This window comes from Danio rerio, chromosome 16 (assembly GCF_049306965.1).
Source record: "Danio rerio strain Tuebingen ecotype United States chromosome 16, GRCz12tu, whole genome shotgun sequence".
Taxonomy (NCBI): Eukaryota; Metazoa; Chordata; class Actinopteri; order Cypriniformes; family Danionidae; genus Danio; species Danio rerio.
The window spans coordinates 3261725-3281453 of record NC_133191.1 but is presented as its reverse complement, the minus strand read 5'-3'; the positions used below and the strand labels follow the sequence as shown (position 1 = coordinate 3281453).

General features: G+C 38.2%; 3 protein-coding genes and 1 long non-coding RNA gene across 10 annotated transcripts in view; 2 read left to right on the top strand and 2 right to left on the bottom strand.

Moving 5' to 3' along the window:
* Nucleotides 1-530, bottom strand: part of cyb5r4 (cytochrome b5 reductase 4) — a 32315-nt gene extending 31785 nt beyond the window's left edge. For all 4 annotated transcript variants that reach the window (XM_073924992.1, XM_073924993.1, XM_073924997.1 and 1 more), the window contains exon 1: nt 472-530. The gene's annotated coding sequence lies outside the window, so the exon portion shown is untranslated. The remainder of the gene's footprint in view (nt 1-471) is intronic.
* Nucleotides 54-6900, top strand: LOC137487866 (uncharacterized). 2 transcript variants are annotated; one of them, XM_073925698.1, is made up of 8 exons: nt 54-613; nt 1270-1516; nt 2294-2523; nt 3126-4242; nt 4574-4806; nt 4978-5311; nt 6082-6308; nt 6546-6900. In XM_073925698.1, the coding sequence occupies exons 1-8, from the start codon at nt 379-381 to the stop codon at nt 6803-6805; spliced, it is 2883 nt and encodes a 960-aa protein (XP_073781799.1). In that variant the 5' UTR covers nt 54-378; the 3' UTR covers nt 6806-6900. The 2 variants fall into 2 exon arrangements, with proteins under 2 accessions (XP_073781799.1, XP_068070163.2); XM_068214062.2 differs by having other exon boundaries at nt 119-613; nt 1267-1516.
* On the bottom strand, nt 5234-12676 carry LOC141378136 (uncharacterized). 2 transcript variants are annotated; one of them, XR_012391899.1, is made up of 4 exons: nt 12558-12676; nt 11584-11719; nt 6206-6292; nt 5443-6106 (listed from the first exon to the last, which is right to left on the bottom strand). It is a non-coding gene; the product is annotated as an uncharacterized lncRNA (long non-coding RNA). The 2 variants fall into 2 exon arrangements; XR_012391900.1 differs by lacking the exons at nt 5443-6106; nt 12558-12676 and adding an exon at nt 5234-5317 and having other exon boundaries at nt 11584-11635.
* On the top strand, nt 11360-18583 carry LOC141378135 (uncharacterized). Of its 2 annotated transcripts, none has more exons than XM_073925697.1 (8): nt 11360-11725; nt 12395-12641; nt 13904-14133; nt 14712-15996; nt 16328-16560; nt 16660-16993; nt 17766-17992; nt 18229-18583. In XM_073925697.1, exons 1-8 carry the CDS (start codon nt 11491-11493, stop codon nt 18486-18488), a joined length of 3051 nt encoding a protein of 1016 aa, XP_073781798.1. In that variant the 5' UTR covers nt 11360-11490; the 3' UTR covers nt 18489-18583. The 2 variants fall into 2 exon arrangements, with proteins under 2 accessions (XP_073781798.1, XP_073781797.1); XM_073925696.1 differs by having other exon boundaries at nt 12392-12641.
* The last annotated feature ends 1146 nt before the right edge of the window (nt 18584-19729 follow it).

The window sequence follows — 19729 nt, the reverse complement described above, 5'->3', positions numbered from 1 at the left end:
AAAAATATTATTAGCATGCTGCAATATTAGCCTATCATATTATCCAACTCGGTGCACCATATTGTAGCTAGCGCTTTAGCAAGTTAGCAGAAAACATATTATTACAATAATCGGGACTAAGAACGGCTGCTTTGGTGACATTTACCTTAAAGAGTATCTCGTATTATAGTGTGATGTAAAACTCGCTAAATTAATCGTCTGTAATGATGTATTTTGATGACTGATCGATCAGTGAATGGATGCATTTTTTAAAATGCGGGTCTCCGCCATGACGTAACTCCGTTGCTGTGGCAACCATGGAGCGCGTTCGGAATTTGAGTTCTACTGACTGTAACCGAGCGAAAAACGCCATTAGTGTGAAAATTGTGTATAGACTAAATGGACGCAGAGTTTCACCGTAGTGAAGAAATCCATACAGTTTTTCGACGCGTTTTTAACACAGTGTGTAAGAAAACAAATATCATGACTAACCTAAATAGAAGAAACGCCGTGATGCCGGCCTCGCTGGACGTCGAACATCTACAAGACCCAGCAGATGGCGTAGCCGGGCAGGCTCAGGCTGAGGGCGGCTTCGGCCCCTCTCCTGCTGCCGCCCGGAGCATCAGCCCTAACGGTAAATGTCGAAAAGAGCATCTTAAACACATTACTGTCACACATAAATACAAACACAGGCTCTATGAGCTGTATAAACTTCACTACAGGGCGTCTTATATGTTTAGTTAACATATTTGAACACATATATAGACTGTAGGTCGTCTTAATGGATGATAAAATACATGTAAACGTCAATTATTCACTATATTGTGAAATATCTTTAATTAATCATGTGTATTTTTATATCTGTGAAACCCAAACTTGAACTTGTTATAGCAAATTTTGATGTTTGTTTAGGGATATGAATGAAGGCCCAAAAGAGGCACAGTGATAGTACTAGTTTTATTTTAAAGTATATTAAGTATAGTATTAAGTATATTAAGTATAGTATTAAGTATAGTGTTTATAAGTATGTCTGTAATGGTCTTGCCCTTGTTAGGTTTAATCATGCTAGGTCCAAACTAACACTGTACCCATCCTTCAAAATCACAGACAGTTTCAATATCAACATTCAAACAAACAAAACTGCAGATATTGTTTTTATCAAACTACATTCAGTCACTTTTGAGGCTTTTTTGGTGAAACACTGTTATTAACAGGTGCTTATTATTATGTACATATACTCATTTCAGACATGTCTTAATAACTTGTTTCTTTGTTTTTGTCTGTTAGTAGGAAAGACCAAAGTGAAGAAGAGCAACCGTGTGTTGTCTTTCTTCAGAAGGGCATGGAAGGCTGTGAAGGCAAAGTTTCGGAGAAACAGAGAAACCAGGGACTCATCACAGCCGAATCCAGAATTACTTGATGTCCCTAATCCCAGAGATCCTGAACGCATTACCCGCCTGCAGGACCACCTGGAAAAATGCGCTCTGAAGTGGACACCGGTCACTGAGGTCTGGCCCAACGTCTTCATAGGAAATGTGTAAGTCTGCAACACACATCACATCTGAAGCGGTCCTGAAATGAGTAACAAATGTTGTGCGGTGCATGATTTAATAAATACTGGTAATAGTTTAAAAAATAAGAGCAAATTTAAATGTCATGGTGACTTTAATACCAATTAAACAGTAATTAATAGTAAAACATACTGCAGCCTTATGAAGACAAATCAAACACAGCTCAGTTGTAGACTGTATTGGGCAATCTGAGCTACTTCTTTAGAGATGAACCCCATTATTTCTCTCACACACACATTTCAGAAAAAAATGCAATATTAATTTTAATCAAAACTAGCTTTGGTTGTGTTCAAAATGACATCAATGTTTTCAAAGTGCACTGTGAAGGGAGCAATTGTAAACATGAAGATCGCTAAAACTGAACTGTAAAAATACTTTGAAAGCAAATTACAGCTAAGAGAGATGACCTTAATGCTTTTTTTAATAATTCCAAGTTTAAATGTTAGAATGTTCTAAATGAATAGGGCATAGGGGGGATAACTGAAAATAGAACACAGCCAGGAACGGTTTCTAGCTACAGCTCCAGAGATGTAGTTGCAAGTGCACAAGTTTGCGACTCAGTTTGAGAATGTTTGTTGGAATGACAGATTTGGGAAACGTCAAATCAACAAATGATGTTTGTAATGACACAACACTTGCGACCTTAGTTGGCTAACGATGGTTTTCGGAAACGCACCCCTGGACAATTGTACAGTAAGAGTGTTTTAATGAAGACTAATCAAGGCTGTTGTGTTCTTTTGCAGGAAGACGGCCAGAGACCCAGCCAGACTGGAGGAGATGAACATCACACACCTCCTGAACGCTGCACCAGAGCTGGACAATGAAACATCCAAAAATGAATGGGAAAAGGTTTACAAAGACATGAACATCACTTCCCTCAGACTGTCTGCAGACGATGATGGATGGTTTGATGTCACCAAACACTTTTTCCCAGCGGCAGACTTCATTCATACAGCCCTGAGCAAACCACAGAGTAAGAGTTCACTTCCACACACAAACTGAACCAACATTGTGTTGTACACTGCCAAATTGTTGAGTTTGTTTTCAGCGAATGCTGCTTTGTTTTTTGGGAATTGTGAGGACATTTCATAGGTGTAAAGGTTTTTATACTGCGCATGAAACAAATACTACAGTAATTCAGGAGTACTATAGTGTATAGCAGTAAATACTGTGCTGTTTTTAAACTCTAACTATTGTAAAGTTCTTCACAGAATTAATCTGTTGTGGTGATTCTGTGGTACTAGAGTAATATAAAATAATAGTCGAAACTGCTGTTACACACACACACACACACACACACACTCACACACACACACACACACACACAAACACACACTCCAGATGAGCATTTCAGTATGTTTTATAGAAAGTGCACTTACCCAAACATTTCTGCATTTTTACAGCTCCAGTTCAATCATTTAGAGTCATTTTTATTATTAATATTCTTCCCTCGTCAGAAATGTTTGGGTTTACTATCCTTGTGGGGACAGTATTTATCCATCTCTCCATCTGTCCTACAGTGCTAAATGTGCTAGCGATACGTTTGTGTTGATCTTTCTCTCTTTGTTCCTGCAGATAAGGTGTTGGTGTGCTGCCTGCAGGGCGTCAGCCGCTCCGCCACACTTTTCCTGGCATATTTGATGATACACCACAACAAAACACCAGAGGACTCCATTGATCTGGTGACACACAAGAGATTTATCAGGCCAAGCAGAGACTTCTTGAGGAAATTAACAATCCTCGCTGAGCAGCGACACTTAATTGAAAGTGACGCAGCGAAGAACAGAAGCAACTCTGCTGCCGATAAACCAGACCCTGAAGTGGAGTCAGTTGATTCAGAGGAAATGTATGTTTGTGAGCCGTACGGTCTTAAACCAGTCATGAAGATTTCACACATACACAACCCTGAAGCCTGCTCCAAACTAGACAAGTGTGCTTTAAAGCCTGATCCAGAACCGGTCCCAGGTCCGAGCGGTTATAGACCCGAACCTAAGGCAGTTGATTCAGAGGAAATGTATGTTTGTGAGCCGTACGGTCTTAAACCAGTCACGAAGATTTCACACATACACGACCCTGAAGTCTACTCCAAACTGGATAAGTGTGCTTTAAAGCCCGATCCAGAACCGGTTCCAGGTCCGAGTGGTTATAGACCCGAACCTAAGGCAGTTGATTCAGAGGAAATGTATGTTTGTGAGCCGTACGGTCTTGAACCAGTCACGAAGATTTCACACATACACAAAACTGAAGCCTGCTCCAAACTGGACAAGTGTGCTTTAAAGCCCAATCCAGAACCGGTTACAGGTCCGAGCGGTTATAGACCCGAACCTAAGGCAGTTGATTCAAAGGAAATGTATGTTTGTGAGCCGTACGGTCTTAAACCAGTCACGAAGATTTCACACATACACAAAACTGAAGCCTGCTCCAAACTGGATAAGTGTGCTTTAAAGCCCGATCCAGAACCGGTTCCAGGTCCGAGCGGTTATAGACCCGAACCTAAGTCCGTTGATTCAGGGGAGCTGTGTGTCTCTGACTTGAGTGGTCCTCAACCACAACCTCAAATGGAAGAGAAGATTTCACTCTTGCATTTGCATTTCACCAAAAATATTTCCAACCTGGACAAGCAACAAATGGAGAGCAGTAAGAAATGGGTCTCCATCTGTAAAGTCTTCGACAACCTCTACGTTGGAAACTGGTAAGTCTGCAACACATTCATGATGTATAGTACGAAGCCATGTGATGCTTTAATAGGGTAATGGAGACAGTGTTGGGTAGGTTACTTCAAGAGAGTGATTACTTCAGAAGCTCTCCCTGTTCCACATTGTCTATTTGACATTCCAGCCTTTGTTCCCGGAAATAAAATATATTGTGGAGCTGGATTAGTGACAAATGAATGAGTTAATTCAGCTGAATATATTGTAAGAGGTTACTTAAGATACTTAAGAGGTTTCCTTTGACTCTCTATATGTTTCTGCATTGTACGCCCTTTTAGAAAGCTGATTAAAGTTGTTTGTGATCTTGTGCAGGATGAGGGCAATGGATAAAGATTCACTGAAGAGGAGAGGAATTACACACGTCCTGAACACTTTACCCATTTTGGCAAATCAAGATGCATTGAGGAGGAAACAGGCCAAGCTGTACGAAACAATGAACATCTCCTACCACAACGTGTTTTCAAGAGACGATGACCCGTTTAACTTTAGCTGCCATATCTACCGAGTGGCAGAACTCATGCACAAGATTCTGAGCAACCCAGAGAGTAAGAACACACAAACACACACACACACACACACACACACACACACACACACACACACACACACACACATACACACACACACACACACACACACACACACACACACACACACACAGTGTATTAATATCATGTTCTAGTGTGTTCAATTGTTTTGTGTCTTTCTTTTCTCAGATCAGCTGCTGGTGCAGGATCAACAGGGTTCGAGGCACGCCTGCTTTTTTGTGGTGCCATATCTGATGATATACCACGGAAAAACATTGACGAAGGCCATTGACCATATGATAAACCGTAAACACATCAGAATGAGCAGGGACCTCCTGACGCAGCTAGTCGTCTTCGCTTGTCACCACAATCAGCCGCAACAGCCGGGTTTGATGCCGGAGTTTTCATCTGTCGACATAAACCACCCTCAGATCATTTCCCAAATGTACCTTCGTATCGTCAAACCCTTCCAGTACTGGACTCCTGTCAGTGAAGTCTGGCCCAATGTCTTCATAGCTGACGAGTAAGTCTACAACACACATATAACAGCAAAGCATACAGTCAAATAATGATGCAGGGTTTCACCCGGGCTTAATTCCCACAGCCATGGAGTTTTTAAAAGATCTATTGCAGACATTAAAAGTCAGGGTAAATGTTTTTAAGTCATGTTTTATCATGTTGTTGTGGTTTGGGTATTTCTCCCTGCCATTTTATTCCGCTTGTGAACCAGCAATCAAATTCAGTCCTCAAATTCAGACTGGTAAAATACTGTCTGAGGCTGGTTTTTGTTCGCTCAGTGCTCAGTCAGTTGTTGCGTCCCAATTCGCATACTTATACTACACCCTAAAAGTATGCAAGCTTTGGGACATACTACTTCCTCGTTCCTTGGTATCGAAACTTGTACCAAATATCGATATTTTTAACTTGTAGTATCGAAAATCATATAGTAGGGTATTGATGTTTTTCAAGGTATCGTATTAAAGTCTGAAATCCCAGTATCGTGACCACACTACTTCAAACTATTTGACTACAGATTTGAGGACAGATGGAGTAAAAAAAAGCACAAAATGCTGAAAACTGTTAGTTTGTGGATTTGTTTTACAATGTGGCCAAAATCTGCAAGAAAAATCTGCGTTATTTAAACAATAACAAGCTCCTGTAAACTTTGTTAAATTCAGCATTTGTAGATTTACAGAACTCCAGAGTGAGCGCTGTGTGTTCTTCATCGTGAATTCAGCTTTTCAGTCAGTGAAAGTGAAGGGAAATTGATGATGTTGTTGTGTTCTTGTGCAGGAAAACAGCGAGGAACAAAGCCAAACTGAAAAAGATGAACATCACGCACATTGTGAACGCTGTGCCGTTGTCCTTAGAGGAAGAGAAATGGAAGGACTACTACCAGAAGAAGAACATCACTTACTACAATGTGCGTTCAGGATTCGGAGTCCAGGGCTGGAAAAACATGGCACAGTTCTTTTCACCAGCAGCAGAATTCCTACACAAGGCCCTGAGTGACACAAAGAGTAAGAGTTGACACACACACACACACATGCAATATTCATCTGCAGTTGAAGCAGAATTATTAGCCCCCCTGAGTTATTAGCCCCCCTGTATATTCCTGTTATTTCTGTTAACAGAAAGCAGATTTTTTCAGCACATTTCTCAACATAATAGTTCTAATAACTGAATAATTGTGACTTCAGCTGTGTTGTTAGTTGAATGAGTTTGTTTTGACCGTCTTTTTTTCTGCATTTCCTCAGATAAGGTGTTGCTGTACTGCAGCGAGGGCTCAGACCAGTCCATCGTGCTTTTTATGGCATATCTGATGATCCACCAGCGCATGAAGCTGGAAGAAGCATTCGAGTTTGTGTTGGAGAGAAGATGCATGTGGATAAGCAGGGACTACTTGAACCAGCTGGTGATGTTGAATCTGGACCTCGCAAAGCTTCGCAAATTGAACAAGTGTAGACCCTGCTGCACAGCCTGCTACGAAGCTATCTTGCGACTTAATCTAACGTAACATGCAGTATGTAAATATGTAAATATGGTGTTGACATGTCTGTTTGTCTTCTGTTCATGTGCATTGTGAGAAAAATAAAGAAATATTTGCTTCAATTGTGTTTCTGACCAGTTTTCAGCTGACAAAGTTCAACGAGAAGATTATGGAGACTTAATTACTGCATAATTACAAATATAGAGTATACTTACTCATGAGTAAAATAGCTTACTCAGCATTTATATACAGGTCTCATTGCGTTTAAATGAGTGCTCTCAGTCTTGTAATGAGGCAATAAAACAACATTATCTCACTTTGGGTCTGGTTCTGAATTTAAAAGAGCATTCTGGGTTAATTTAATCAATATCATCTGTTAAAACTATTCTGAAATGAAAATGAACAACATATTTGTAATGAGCGTGTGTATCATGAGTACAGAAATCCTCCGAACAGTAGTTTTGTCAAGTACTAAATAACTACAGTGAGCTTCTGAAGTCATTTAGTCCAGGGGTGTCCAAACTCGGTCCTGGAGGGCCACTATCCTGCATAGTTCAGTTACAATTTGCTTCGACACACCTGCCTGGACGTTTCTATTATATGTAGTGAGAGCTTGATTAGCTGCTCCAGGTGTGTTTGATTAGGGTAACTAATAAGCTAAACTCTCCAGGACCGAGTTTGGACACTTCTGATTTAGACTATATTAGGTTACTCAGGTCAGTCTCTCCTGTAACACTGTTTGATACATAAGATGTCAATGATGCGGTATCCTTTCCAAAGTCCATATTGAGTCTTTAAAAGTGAATATTAATATCTAGAAATTTCAAATATGTTATTACACACCGGCCACTTTATTAGGTACAATTTACTAGTACCGGGTTGGACCCCCTTTTGCCTTCAGAACTGCCTTAATCCTTGGTGCCATGGATTCAACAAGGTACTGGAAATATTCCTCAGACATTTCTTGGCTTTCAGGTCCAAGTGCTAGATCAAACTGTATGGGGAGACTCATCAAATGGTAATAATAAACGTTTACAAGCGATGTAACACTTTCGAAAATCATGATCGCAATATATATATATATAACCATGCCTATCCGATAGCCAGAAAGTGATTATTGTTTTGCAAGCAAGTCCAGAGACTGTCGTGTACACCATGATGTTATATAAAATTCACTTTAAAGTGTGATATGTTTTTACGTTACTTTAACTCATTTTAATAGGTTAAATAGATTTCAACACGTGTTATGTTACATTAACTCATTTTAATAAGTAAATCAGGTTTCAACAGATGTTTTTACATTAATTTAACTAATTTTAATAAGTTAATTAGATTTCTAAACTTTCCTTCTGTTTTCAGATCTATTATTTCCTCCAAATCCACACTATCTTCTTCTACCATTCCAGAGTAAAATATGTCCCTCAATCCACAATCAGATCATACTAATGCAATGTGTTGTTGTATTCTGAAAGCAAGTGCAGTTAAAATTGATTTTCCATTTATTCTCGATAATATGAACTAGGCTAGTTGAGATTATACTTAAGAAGTTCAACAAGCCTTCAAAATAAAAGGCCCAGCCCTTGATGATAAACGCAATAGATATAAATACACTAGAAATCGCATACGGATGCTGAACATGCGTCAATAGCGCCACCATATTTGTACAGTGCTCCCATGTTAATCAACCGAAGTAGTCAAGACTTAGACAAAGCTTTGTTAAAGATGAACCGTCTTTATGGTTTAGCATCCCTTTTCATATTGTTTAAAGAATGGGAGGAATTTCTTTTCTTCTATTTTGACTTACCTAATTGCCATTTAAAGTGTTACTATATTGGAAAATGTTGTACAAGCACAATTTTACTCCACATAATGTTATCATTTGGAATAACAGGTGTATTTTACATAAGAGGAAATCATTTTTTAAAGACTGATTTGACAAATGAGTGTGGAATGTAATTCATTTAATGGATGATGACGGTAATATGTTGAGTTATGATCATTTTAAGTTAAAATTCAATTTTAATTGTGCATATAGAGAATTCTCTTTGGTTGTCAAAGCTATTCCTGTAGCTTTGAGGTATTTAGTTAAAGGTATAGTGCAATGCTCTTCTGTAATACCTACACTAGTTGATTTGGTTATAAATAATTATTCATTTTTGGATATTAAATGTAACAACAAGGTCTTGAGATCACTACTGACAAAAGAATATTTTCCTCTTCCTGTTAAAAGAAAAGTTTATCTGAGAGATTTTCTAAAGCGGACACAGTTGAAATTAGAAAAAGATACCTGTCATTTCCCTAATTACCTAAAATGAAAGAAGTACAGTTGAAGTCAGAATTATTAGCCTCCCTGAATTATTACACCACTTGATCATTTTTCCCCAATTTCTGTTTGATGGTGAGGAGCTTTTTTCAACACATTTCTAAACATATTAGTTTTAATAAATCATCTCCAATCACTGATTTATTTTATCTTTGCCAAGATGACAGTAAATAATATTAGACTAGATATTTTTCAAGACACGTCTATACAGCTTAAAGTGACATTTAAAGGCTAAACTAGGTTAATTAGGTTAACTAGGCAGGTTAGGGTAATTAGGCAAGTTATTGTATAACGATGGTTTGTTTTGTAGACTTTCGAGAAAAAAAAATAGCTTAAAGGGGCTAATAATTTTGTCCCTAAAATGGTGTTAAAAAAATTAAAAACTGCTTTTTTTCTTGCCAAAATAAAACAAAACAGACTTTCTCCAGAAGCAAATATATTATCAGACCTACTGTGAAAATTTCATTGCTCTGTTAAACATAAATTGGGAAATATTTAAAAAAGAAAAAAAAATTTGAAGGGGGCGAATAATTCTGACTTTAACTGTACATTTCAAAACAATTAATGACATCTATCCATGTAACTAATTTCTTAGAATAAGATTTAATATAGACAGTAATGCTTGTATTTTCTGCTTGAAAGATATTGAATCCCAGGAACATCTTTTTTTTTTATAGTTGTTCTATTGTCAAATCCTTTTGGGACAGATTGTTTGAGTGGTTGATGACAAAAAATGTAATACCTGCGTTTGACTATCACATTGTGAAATTTGGCATTTTTATGAAAAACAAGGAAATTGAATTTCTGTGTAATAATATGTTGATTGTAGCAAAATGTTATATCCACAAATGTAGATTTGTTAAAGTTTCTCCTTGTTTCAAAGCATTTAAAATGATTTCAATATTTTATATTAATCTATAAAACAGGTAAAAACAAAAGGTGCCTTAAAGCTCTCTAAGCTTTTGTCAACTTGTATGGACTGACCCAGCTGAAGGTAATGCATTTCCTTTTATATTATTTAAGGTTTATGCATGTTATTAATAGTTTGTACTGTTTTGTTTATTTTATGCTGCTTGGATATAATGTTATATATGTTTAACAATGGAAGTTGAAAATATCTGTTTGTTATTTTAAGTTTAAATAAAAATAATTATAATAAAAAACACAAAAAAAATAGTCAAGACTTAGTTGACTAGTCAAGGCACCAGAGTGGACAAAAGTCAAGTGAACGCAGAGACTGAGGAAAACACAACCCAAAACCAGCCCTGTGTGAAAAGTGTTTGGCTCTAAACAGAACAACTGGTTGGGATAAGCTCAGTCAAGCATTTTCAAGCAGGGTATAATTATAATTTAGACCATATTTAATTCTCAACACATTTGTATAGGTATTCTTTTTAAATCACACTTGCATTGGTGTAAATTTGAAAATTACTTTAAGTTATATACTGTGTAAAAAAAAAACTTTAAAAACAATTTCAGACAAATGAAGTGTTGCATATTAATATTTATCTAACTTGTTAAATCAATATTGACAACTACTGTGAGAAATCATTAACATGATCAATGTCTTCACAAAGATCAATATTATTATTATTAATAATAACATATAATTAAAAGTATATTAAAATGTGTTATTTAATAACTGGTAGCCCTTTACACTAATCAGTACCCAAGAAGAAGCTCTCAGTTTCCAAAAGGCTGGTGACCAATGATTTAGACCATATTTTATTCTCAACACATTACTAAAGAGCAGTAATGAAGCTCTTCTCCACTTCAGTTAAAATGATATTTAACAAGACATCTCACATTTTAGTCTGTTATTATTAACCTGAGCAGAGGCTTGAAATGTTATGGACCTAATGTACGTTAATCTACCAGGGTTAATAACCCAACATCAATTAAAGCAATCTGAAACACAATTTATGAGTCAGGTCAAAGTGTATTATTATTCAGTCAGTTCACACACAGTCAGTGCGACATCACATTATCAATGAGAATTCTCAGAGGGAAAAATATTATTAGCATGCTGCAATATTAGCCTATCATATTATCCAACTCGGTGCACCATATTGTAGCTAGCGCTTTAACAAGTTACCAGAAAACATATATTATCACAATAATTGGGACTAAGAACGGCTGCTTTGGTGACTTTAACATTAAAGAGTATCTCGTATTATAGTGTGATGTAAAACTCGCTAAATTAATCGTCTGTAATGATGTATTTTGATGACAGATCGATCAGTGAATGGATGCATTTTTTAAAATGCGGGTCTCCGCCATGACGTAACTCCGTTGCTGTGGCAACCATGGAGCGCGTTCGGAATTTGAGTTCTACTGACTGTAACCGAGCGAAAAACGCCATTAGTGTGAAAATTGTCGTGTAGACTAAATGGACGCAGAGTTTCACCGTAGTAAAGAAATCCATACAGTTTGTCGACGCGTTTTTAACACAGTGTGTAAGAAAACAAATATCATGACTAACCTAATTAGAAGAAACGCCGTGATGCCGGCCTCGCTGGACGTCGAACATCTACAAGATCCAGCAGATGGCGTAGCCGGGCAGGCTCAGGCTGAGGGCGGCTTCGGCCCCTCTCCTGCTGCCGCCCGGAGCATCAGCCCTAACGGTAAATGTCGAAAAGAGCATCTTAAACACATTACTGCCACACATAAATACAAACACAGACTCTCTGAGCTGTATAAACTTCACTATAGGGCGTCTTATATGTTTAGTTAACACATTTGAACACATATATAGACTGTAGGTCGTCTTAATGGATGATAAAATACATGTAAACATCAATTATTCACTATATTTTTATAAATATCTTTAATTAATCATGTGTATTTTTATATCTGTGAAACCCAAACTTGAACTTGTTATAGAAATGTTGATGTTTGTATAGGAATATGAATGAAGGCCCAAAAGAGGCACAGTGATAGTACTAGTTTTATTTTAAAGTATAGTATTAAGTATATTAAGTATAGTATTAAGTATATTAAGTATAGTATTAAGTGTAGTGTTTATAAGTATGTCTGTAATGGTCTTGCCCTTGTTAGGTTTAAACATGCTAGGTCCAAACTAACACTGTACCCATCCTTCAAAATCACAGACAGTTTCAATATAAACATTCAAACAAACAAAACTGCAGATATTGTTTTTATCAAACTACATTCAGTCACTTTTGAGGCTTTTTTGGTGAAACACTGTTATTAACAGGTGCTTATTATTATGTACATATACTCATTTCAGACATGTCTTAATAACTTGTTTCTTTGTTTTTGTCTGTTAGTAGGAAAGACCAAAGTGAAGAAGAGCAACCGTGTGTTGTCTTTCTTCAGAAGGGCATGGAAGGCTGTGAAGGCAAAGTTTCGGAGAAACAGAGAAACCAGGGACTCATCACAGCCGAATCCAGAATTACTTGATGTCCCTAATCCCAGAGATCCTGAACGCATTACCCGCCTGCAGGACCGCCTGGAAAAATGCGCTCTGAAGTGGACACCGGTCACTGAGGTCTGGCCCAACGTCTTCATAGGAAATGTGTAAGTCTGCAACACACATCACATCTAAAGCAGTCCTGAAATGAGTAACAAATGTTGTGCGGTGCATGATTTAATAAATAATGGTAATGGTTTAAAAAATAAGAGCAAATTTAAATGTCATGGTGACTTTAATACCAATTGAACAGTAATTAATAGTAAAACATACTGCAGCCTTATGAAGACAAATCAAACACAGCGCAGTTGTAGACTGTATTGGGCAATCTGAGCTACTTCTTTAGAGATGAACCCCATTATTTCTTTGTGCAAATTATATTGTTTTGCACACACACACATTTTAGAAACAAATGCAATATTAATTTTGATAAAAACATGCACTGCTTATTCATATTAATTGAAAATATATGCAAATGGCACATATAGGGCCTGTGTTTCCATTACAAATATTATAGACAACATTACATTATCTACTCTCAAACATAAAATCACTTACAAAAGCGAAGACCTCTTCTAATCTCATATATAAATCATATAAATAAATAAATAATGAGGTGATTTATTAAGAAATGAAATTTAATATTTGTATGTATCAGGAAAAAAACGTTCTACTTCATTATTATTAATAATAAAAATAAGAATATTTTTATTTTATTATTTTAAAGTCTACTTTTAGATTTTGACACTTGTAAAACACTGCAGAAATGTTCTAACCATCAGGCCCATGTCAAATACAGTAAAGATACTTAACAAATAACCTACTCTAAATTAAAAGCATTAACGTATGCTATGTTTTTTTGTGTTCACTAGCTTTGGAGCAATAACAGTAAAAATATACTAGCTTTGGTTGTGTTCAAAATGACATCAATGTTTTCAAAGTGCACTGTGAAGGGAGCAATTGTAAACATGAAGATCGCTAAAACTAAACTGTAAAAATACTTTGAAAGCAAATTACAGCTAAGAGAGATGACCTTAATGCTTTTTTTAATAATTCCAAGTTTACATGTTAGAATGTTCTAAATGAATAGGGCATAGGGGGGATAACTGAAAATAGAACACAGCCAGGAACGGTTTCTAGCTACAGCTCCAGAGATGTAGTTGCAAGTGCACAAGTTTGCGACTCAGTTTGCGAATGTTTGTTGGAATGACAGATTTGGGAAACGTCAAATCAACAAATGATGTTTGTAATAACACAACACTTGCGACCTTAGTTGGCTAATGATGGTTTTCGGAAACGCACCCCTGGACAATTGTAGAGTAAGAGTGTTTTAATGAAGACTAATCAAGGCTGTTGTGTTCTTTTGCAGGAATACGGCCAGAGACCCAGCCAGACTGGAGGAGATGAACATCACACACCTCCTGAACGCTGCACCAGAGCTGGACAATGAAACATCCAAAAATGAATGGGAAAAGGTTTACAAAGACATGAACATCACTTCCCTCAGACTGTCTGCAGACGATGATGGATGGTTTGATGTCACCAGACACTTTTCCCCAGCGGCAGACTTCATTCATACAGCCCTGAGCAAACCACAGAGTAAGAGTTCACTTCCACACACAAACTGAACCAACATTGTGTTGTACACTGCCAAATTGTTGAGTTTGTTTTCAGCGAATGCTGGTTTGTCTTTTGGGAATTGTGAGGACATTTCATAGGTGTAAAGGTTTTTATACTGCGCATGAAACAAATACTACAGTAATTCAGGAGTACTATAGTGTATAGCAGTAAATACTGTGCTGTTTTTAAACTCTAACTATTGTAAAGTTCTTCACAGAATTAATCTGTTGTGGCGATTCTGTGGTACTACAGTAATATAAAATAATAGCTGAAACTGCTGTTACACACACACACACACACACACACACACACACTCCAGATGAGTATTTCAGTGTGTTTTATAGAAAGTGCACTTACCCAAACATTTCTGCATTTTTACAGCTCCAGTTCAATCATTTAGAGTCATTTTTATTATTAATATTCTTCCCTCGTCAGAAATGTCTGGGTTTACTATCTTTGTGGGGACAGTATTTATCTATCCATCTCTCCATCTGTCCTACAGTGCTAAATGTGCTAGCGATACGTTTGTGTTGATCTTTCTCTCTTTGTTCCTGCAGATAAGGTGTTGGTGTGCTGCCTGCAGGGCGTCAGCCGCTCCGCCACACTTTTCCTGGCATATTTGATGATACACCACAACAAAACACCAGAGGACTCCATTGATCTGGTGACACACAAGAGATTTATCAGGCCAAGCAGAGACTTCTTGAGGAAATTAACAATCCTCGCTGAGCAGCGACACTTAATTGAAAGTGACGCAGCGAAGAACAGAAGCAACTCTGCTGCCGATAAACCAGACCCTGAAGTGGAGTCAGTTGATTCAGAGGAAATGTATGTTTGTGAGCCGTACGGTCTTGAACCAGTCACGAAGATTTCACACATACACAACCCTGAAGCCTGCTCCAAACTAGACAAGTGTGCTTTAAAGCCTGATCCAGAACCGGTCCCAGGTCCGAGCGGTTATAGACCCGAACCTAAGGCCGTTGATTCAGAGGAAATGTATGTTTGTGAGCCGTACGGTCTTGAACCAGTCACGAAGATTTCACACATACACGACCCTGAAGTCTACTTCAAACTGGATAAGTGTGCTTTAAAGCCCGATCCAGAACCGGTTCCAGGTCCGAGCGGTTATAGACCCGAACCTAAGGCAGTTGATTCAGAGGAAATGTATGTTTGTGAGCCGTACGGTCTTAAACCAGTCACGAAGATTTCACACATACACGACCCTGAAGCCTGCTCCAAACTAGACGAGTGTGCTTTAAAGCCAGATCCAGAAGCGGTCCCTGGTCCGAGCGGTTATATACCCGAACCTAAGGCAGTTGATTCAGAGGAAATGTATGTTTGTGAGCCGTACGGTCTTGAACCAGTCACGATGATTTCACACATACACGACCCTGAAGTCTACTTCAAACTGGATAAGTGTGCTTTAAAGCCCAATCCAGAACCGGTCCCAGGTCCGAGCGGTTATAGACCCGAACCTAAGGCAGTTGATTCAGAGGAAATGTATGTTTGTGAGCCGTACGGTCTTGAACCAGTCACGGAGATTTCACACATACACGACCCTGAAGCCTGCTCCAAACTGGATAAGTGTGCTTTAAAGCCCAATCTAGAACCGGTCCCAGGTCCGAGCGGTTATATACCCGAACCTAAGGCCGGTGATTCAGGGGAGCTGTGTGTCTCTGACTTGAGTGGTCCTCAACCACAACCTCAAATGGAAGAGAAGATTTCACTCTTGCATTTGCATTTCACCCAAAATATTTCCAACCTGGACAAGCAACAATTGGAGAGCAGGAAGAAATGGGTCTCCATCTGTAAAGTCTTCGACAACCTCTACGTTGGAAGCTGGTAAGTCTGCAACACATTCATGATGTATAGTACAAAGCCATGTGATGCTTTAATAGGGTAATGGAGACAGTGTTGGGTAGGTTACTTCAAGAGAGTGATTACTTCAGAAGCTCTCCCTGTTCCACATTGTCTATTTGACATTCCAGCCTTTGTTGCCGGAAATAAAATATATTGTGGAGCTGGATTAGTGACAAATGAATGAGTTAATTCAGCTGAATATATTGTAAGAGGTTACTGAAGATACTTAAGAGGTTTCCCTTGAGTCTGTATATGTTTCTGCATTGTACGTCCTTTTAGAAAGCTGATGAAAGTTGTTTGTGATCTTGTGCAGGAAAAGGGCAATGGATATAGTTGCACTGAAGAGGAGAGGAATTACACACGTCCTGAACACTTTACCCATTTTGGCAAATCAAGATGCATTGAGGAGGAAACAGGCCAAGCTGTACGAAACAATGAACATCTCCTACCACAACGTGTTTTCAAGAGACGATGACCCGTTTGACTTTAGCTGCCATATCTACCGAGTGGCAGAACTCATGCACAAGATTCTGAGCAACCCAGAGAGTAAGAACACACACACACACACACACACACACACACACACACAGTGTATTAATATCATGTTCTAGTGTGTTCAATTGTTTTGTGTCTTTCTTTTCTCAGATCAGCTGCTGGTGCAAGATCAACAGGGTTCGAGGCACGCCTGCTTTTTCGTGGTGCCATATCTGATGATATACCACGGAAAAACATTGACGAAGGCCATTGACCATATGATAAACCGTAAACACATCAGAATGAGCAGGGACCTCCTGACGCAGCTAGTCGTCTTCGCTTGTCACCACAATCAGCAGCAACAGCCGGGTTTGATGCCGGAGTTTTCATCTATCGACATAAACCACCCTCAGATCATTTCCCAAATGTACCTTCGTACCGTCAAACCCTCCCAGTACTGGACTCCTGTCAGTGAAGTCTGGCCCAATGTCTTCATAGCTGACGAGTAAGTCTACAACACACACATATAACAGCAAAGCATTCAGTCAAATAATGATGCAGGGTTTCACCCGGGCTTAATTCCCACAGTCATGGAGTTTTTAAAAGATCTATTGCAGACATTAAAAGTCAGGGTAAATGTTTTTAAGTCATGTTTTATCATGTTGTTGTGGTTAGGGTATTTCTTCCTGCCATTTTATTCCGCTTGTCAATCAGCAATCAAATTCAGTCCTCAAATTCAGGCTGGTAAAATACTGTCTGAGGCTGCTTTTTGTTCGCTCAGTGCTCAGTCAGTTGTTGCGTCCTAATTCGTATACTTATACTACACCCTAAAAGTATGCAAGCTTTGGGACATACTACTTCCTCGTTCCTTGGTATCGAAACTTGTATCAAATATCAATATTTTTAACTTGTAGTATCGAAAATCATATAGTAGGGTATCGATGCTTGTCAAGGTATCGTATCAAAGTCTGAAATCCCAGTATCGTGACCACACTACTTCAAACTATTTGACTACAGATTTGAGGACAGATGGAGTAAAAAAAAGCACAAAATGCTGAAAACTGTCAGTTTGTGGATTTGTTTTACAACATGGCCAAAATCTGCAAGAAAAATCTGCGTTATTAAAACAATAACAAGCTCCTGTAAACTTTGTTAAATTCAGCATTTGTAGATTTACAGAACTCCAGAGTGAGCGCTGTGTGTTCTTCATCGTAAATTCAGCTTTTCAGTCAGTGAAAGTGAAGGGAAATTGATGATGTTGTTGTGTTCTTGTGCAGGAAAACAGCGAGGAACAAAGCCAAACTGAAAAAGATGAACATCACGCACATTGTGAACGCTGTGCCGTTGTCCTTAGAGGAAGAGGAATGGAAGGACTACTACCAGAAGAAGAACATCACTTACTACAATGTGCGTTCAGGACTCGGAGTCCAGGGCTGGCCAAACATGGCACAGTTCTTTTCACCAGCAGCAGAATTCCTACACAAGGCCCTGAGTGACACAAAGAGTAAGAGTTGACACACACACACACATGCAATATTCATCTGCAGTTGAAGCAGAATTATTAGCCCCCCTGAGTTATTAGCCCCCCTGTATATTCCTGTATATTCCTGTTAACAGAAAGCAGATTTTTTCAGCACATTTCCCAACATAATAGTTCTAATAACTGAATAATTGTATCTTCAGCTGTGTTGTTAGTTGAATGAGCTTGTTTTGACCGTCTTTTTTTCTGCATTTCCTCAGATAAGGTGTTGCTGTACTGCAGCGAGGGCTTAAACCAGTCCGTCGTGCTTTTTATGGCATATCTGATGATCCACCAGCGCATGAAGCTGGAAGAAGCATTCGAGTTTTTGTTGGAGAGGAGACGCATGTGGATAAGCAGGGACTACTTGAACCAGCTGGTGATGTTGAATCTGGACCTCACAAAGCTTCGCAAATTGAACGAGTGTAGACCCTGCTGCACAGCCTGCTACGAAGCTATCTTACGACTTAATCTAACGTAACATGCAGTATGTAAATATGTAAATATGGTGTTGACATGTCTGTTTGTCTTCTGTTCATGTGCATTGTGAGAAAAATAAAGAAAGATTTGCTTCAATTGTGTTTCTGACCAGTTATTCAGCTGACAAAGTTCAACCAGAAGATTATGGAGACTTAATTACTGCATAATTACAAATATAGAGTATACTTACTCATGAGTAAAATAGCTTACTCAGCATTTATATACAGGTCTCATTGCGTTTAAATGAGTTAGTTTAAACTCTCAGTCTTGTAATGAGGCAATAAAACAACATTATCTCACTTTGGGTCTGGTTCTGAATTTAAAAGAACATTCTGGGTTAATTTAATCAATATTATCTGTTAAAACTATTCTGAAATGAAAATGAACAACATATTTGTAATGAGCGTGTGTATCATGAGTACAGAAATCCTCCGAACAGTAGTTTTGTCAAGTACTAAATAACTACAGTGAGCTTCTGAAGTCATTTAGACCAGGGGTGTCCAAACTCGGTCCTGGTGGGCCACTATCCTGCATAGTTTAGTTACAATTTGCTTCGACACACCTGCCTGGAAGTTTCTATTATATGTAGTGAGAGCTTGATTAGCTGCTCCAGGTGTGTTTGATTAGGGTAACTTGGAGCTAAACTCTCCAGGACCGAGTTTGGACACTTCTGATTTAGACTATATTAGGTTACTCAGGTCAGTCTCTCCTGTAACACTGTTTGACACATAAGATGTCATTGATGCGGTATCCTTTCCAAAGTCCATATTGAGTCTTTAAAAGTGAATATTAATATCTAGAAATTTCAAATATGTTATTACACACCGGCCACTTTATTAGGTACAATTTACTGGTACCGGGTTGGACCCCCTTTTGCCTTCAGAACTGCCTTAATCCTTCATGCCATAGATTCAACAAGGTACTGGAAATATTCCTCAGACATTTCTTGGCTTTCAGGTCCAAGTGCTAGATCAAACTGTATGGGGAGACTCATCAAATGGTAATAATAAACGTTTACAAGCGATGTAATACTTTCGAAAATCATGATCGCAATATATATATATATATATAATCATGCCTATCCGATAGCCAGAAAGTGATTATTGTTCTGCAAGCAAGTCCAGAGACTGTCGTGTACACCATGATGTTATATAAAATTCACTTTAAAGTGTGATATGTTTTTACGTTACTTTAACTCATTTTAATAAGTTAATTAGATTTCTAAACTTTTCTTCTGTTTTC

Excerpts from the sequence above, each read along its gene's own strand:
- LOC141378135 (XM_073925696.1), top strand. The coding sequence starts at position 11,491 with ATGGACGCAGAGTTTCACCGTAGTAAAGAAATCCATACAGTTTGTCGA. Across the intron at positions 14,134-14,711 it reads AGCCCTGAGCAAACCACAGA|ATAAGGTGTTGGTGTGCTGC; the intron begins GTAAGAGTTCAC and ends TTGTTCCTGCAG. Across the intron at positions 16,561-16,659 it reads GATTCTGAGCAACCCAGAGA|ATCAGCTGCTGGTGCAAGAT; the intron begins GTAAGAACACAC and ends TTCTTTTCTCAG.
- LOC137487866 (XM_068214062.2), top strand. The coding sequence starts at position 379 with ATGGACGCAGAGTTTCACCGTAGTGAAGAAATCCATACAGTTTTTCGA. Across the intron at positions 1,517-2,293 it reads AACGTCTTCATAGGAAATGT|GAAGACGGCCAGAGACCCAG; the intron begins GTAAGTCTGCAA and ends GTTCTTTTGCAG. Across the intron at positions 2,524-3,125 it reads AGCCCTGAGCAAACCACAGA|ATAAGGTGTTGGTGTGCTGC; the intron begins GTAAGAGTTCAC and ends TTGTTCCTGCAG.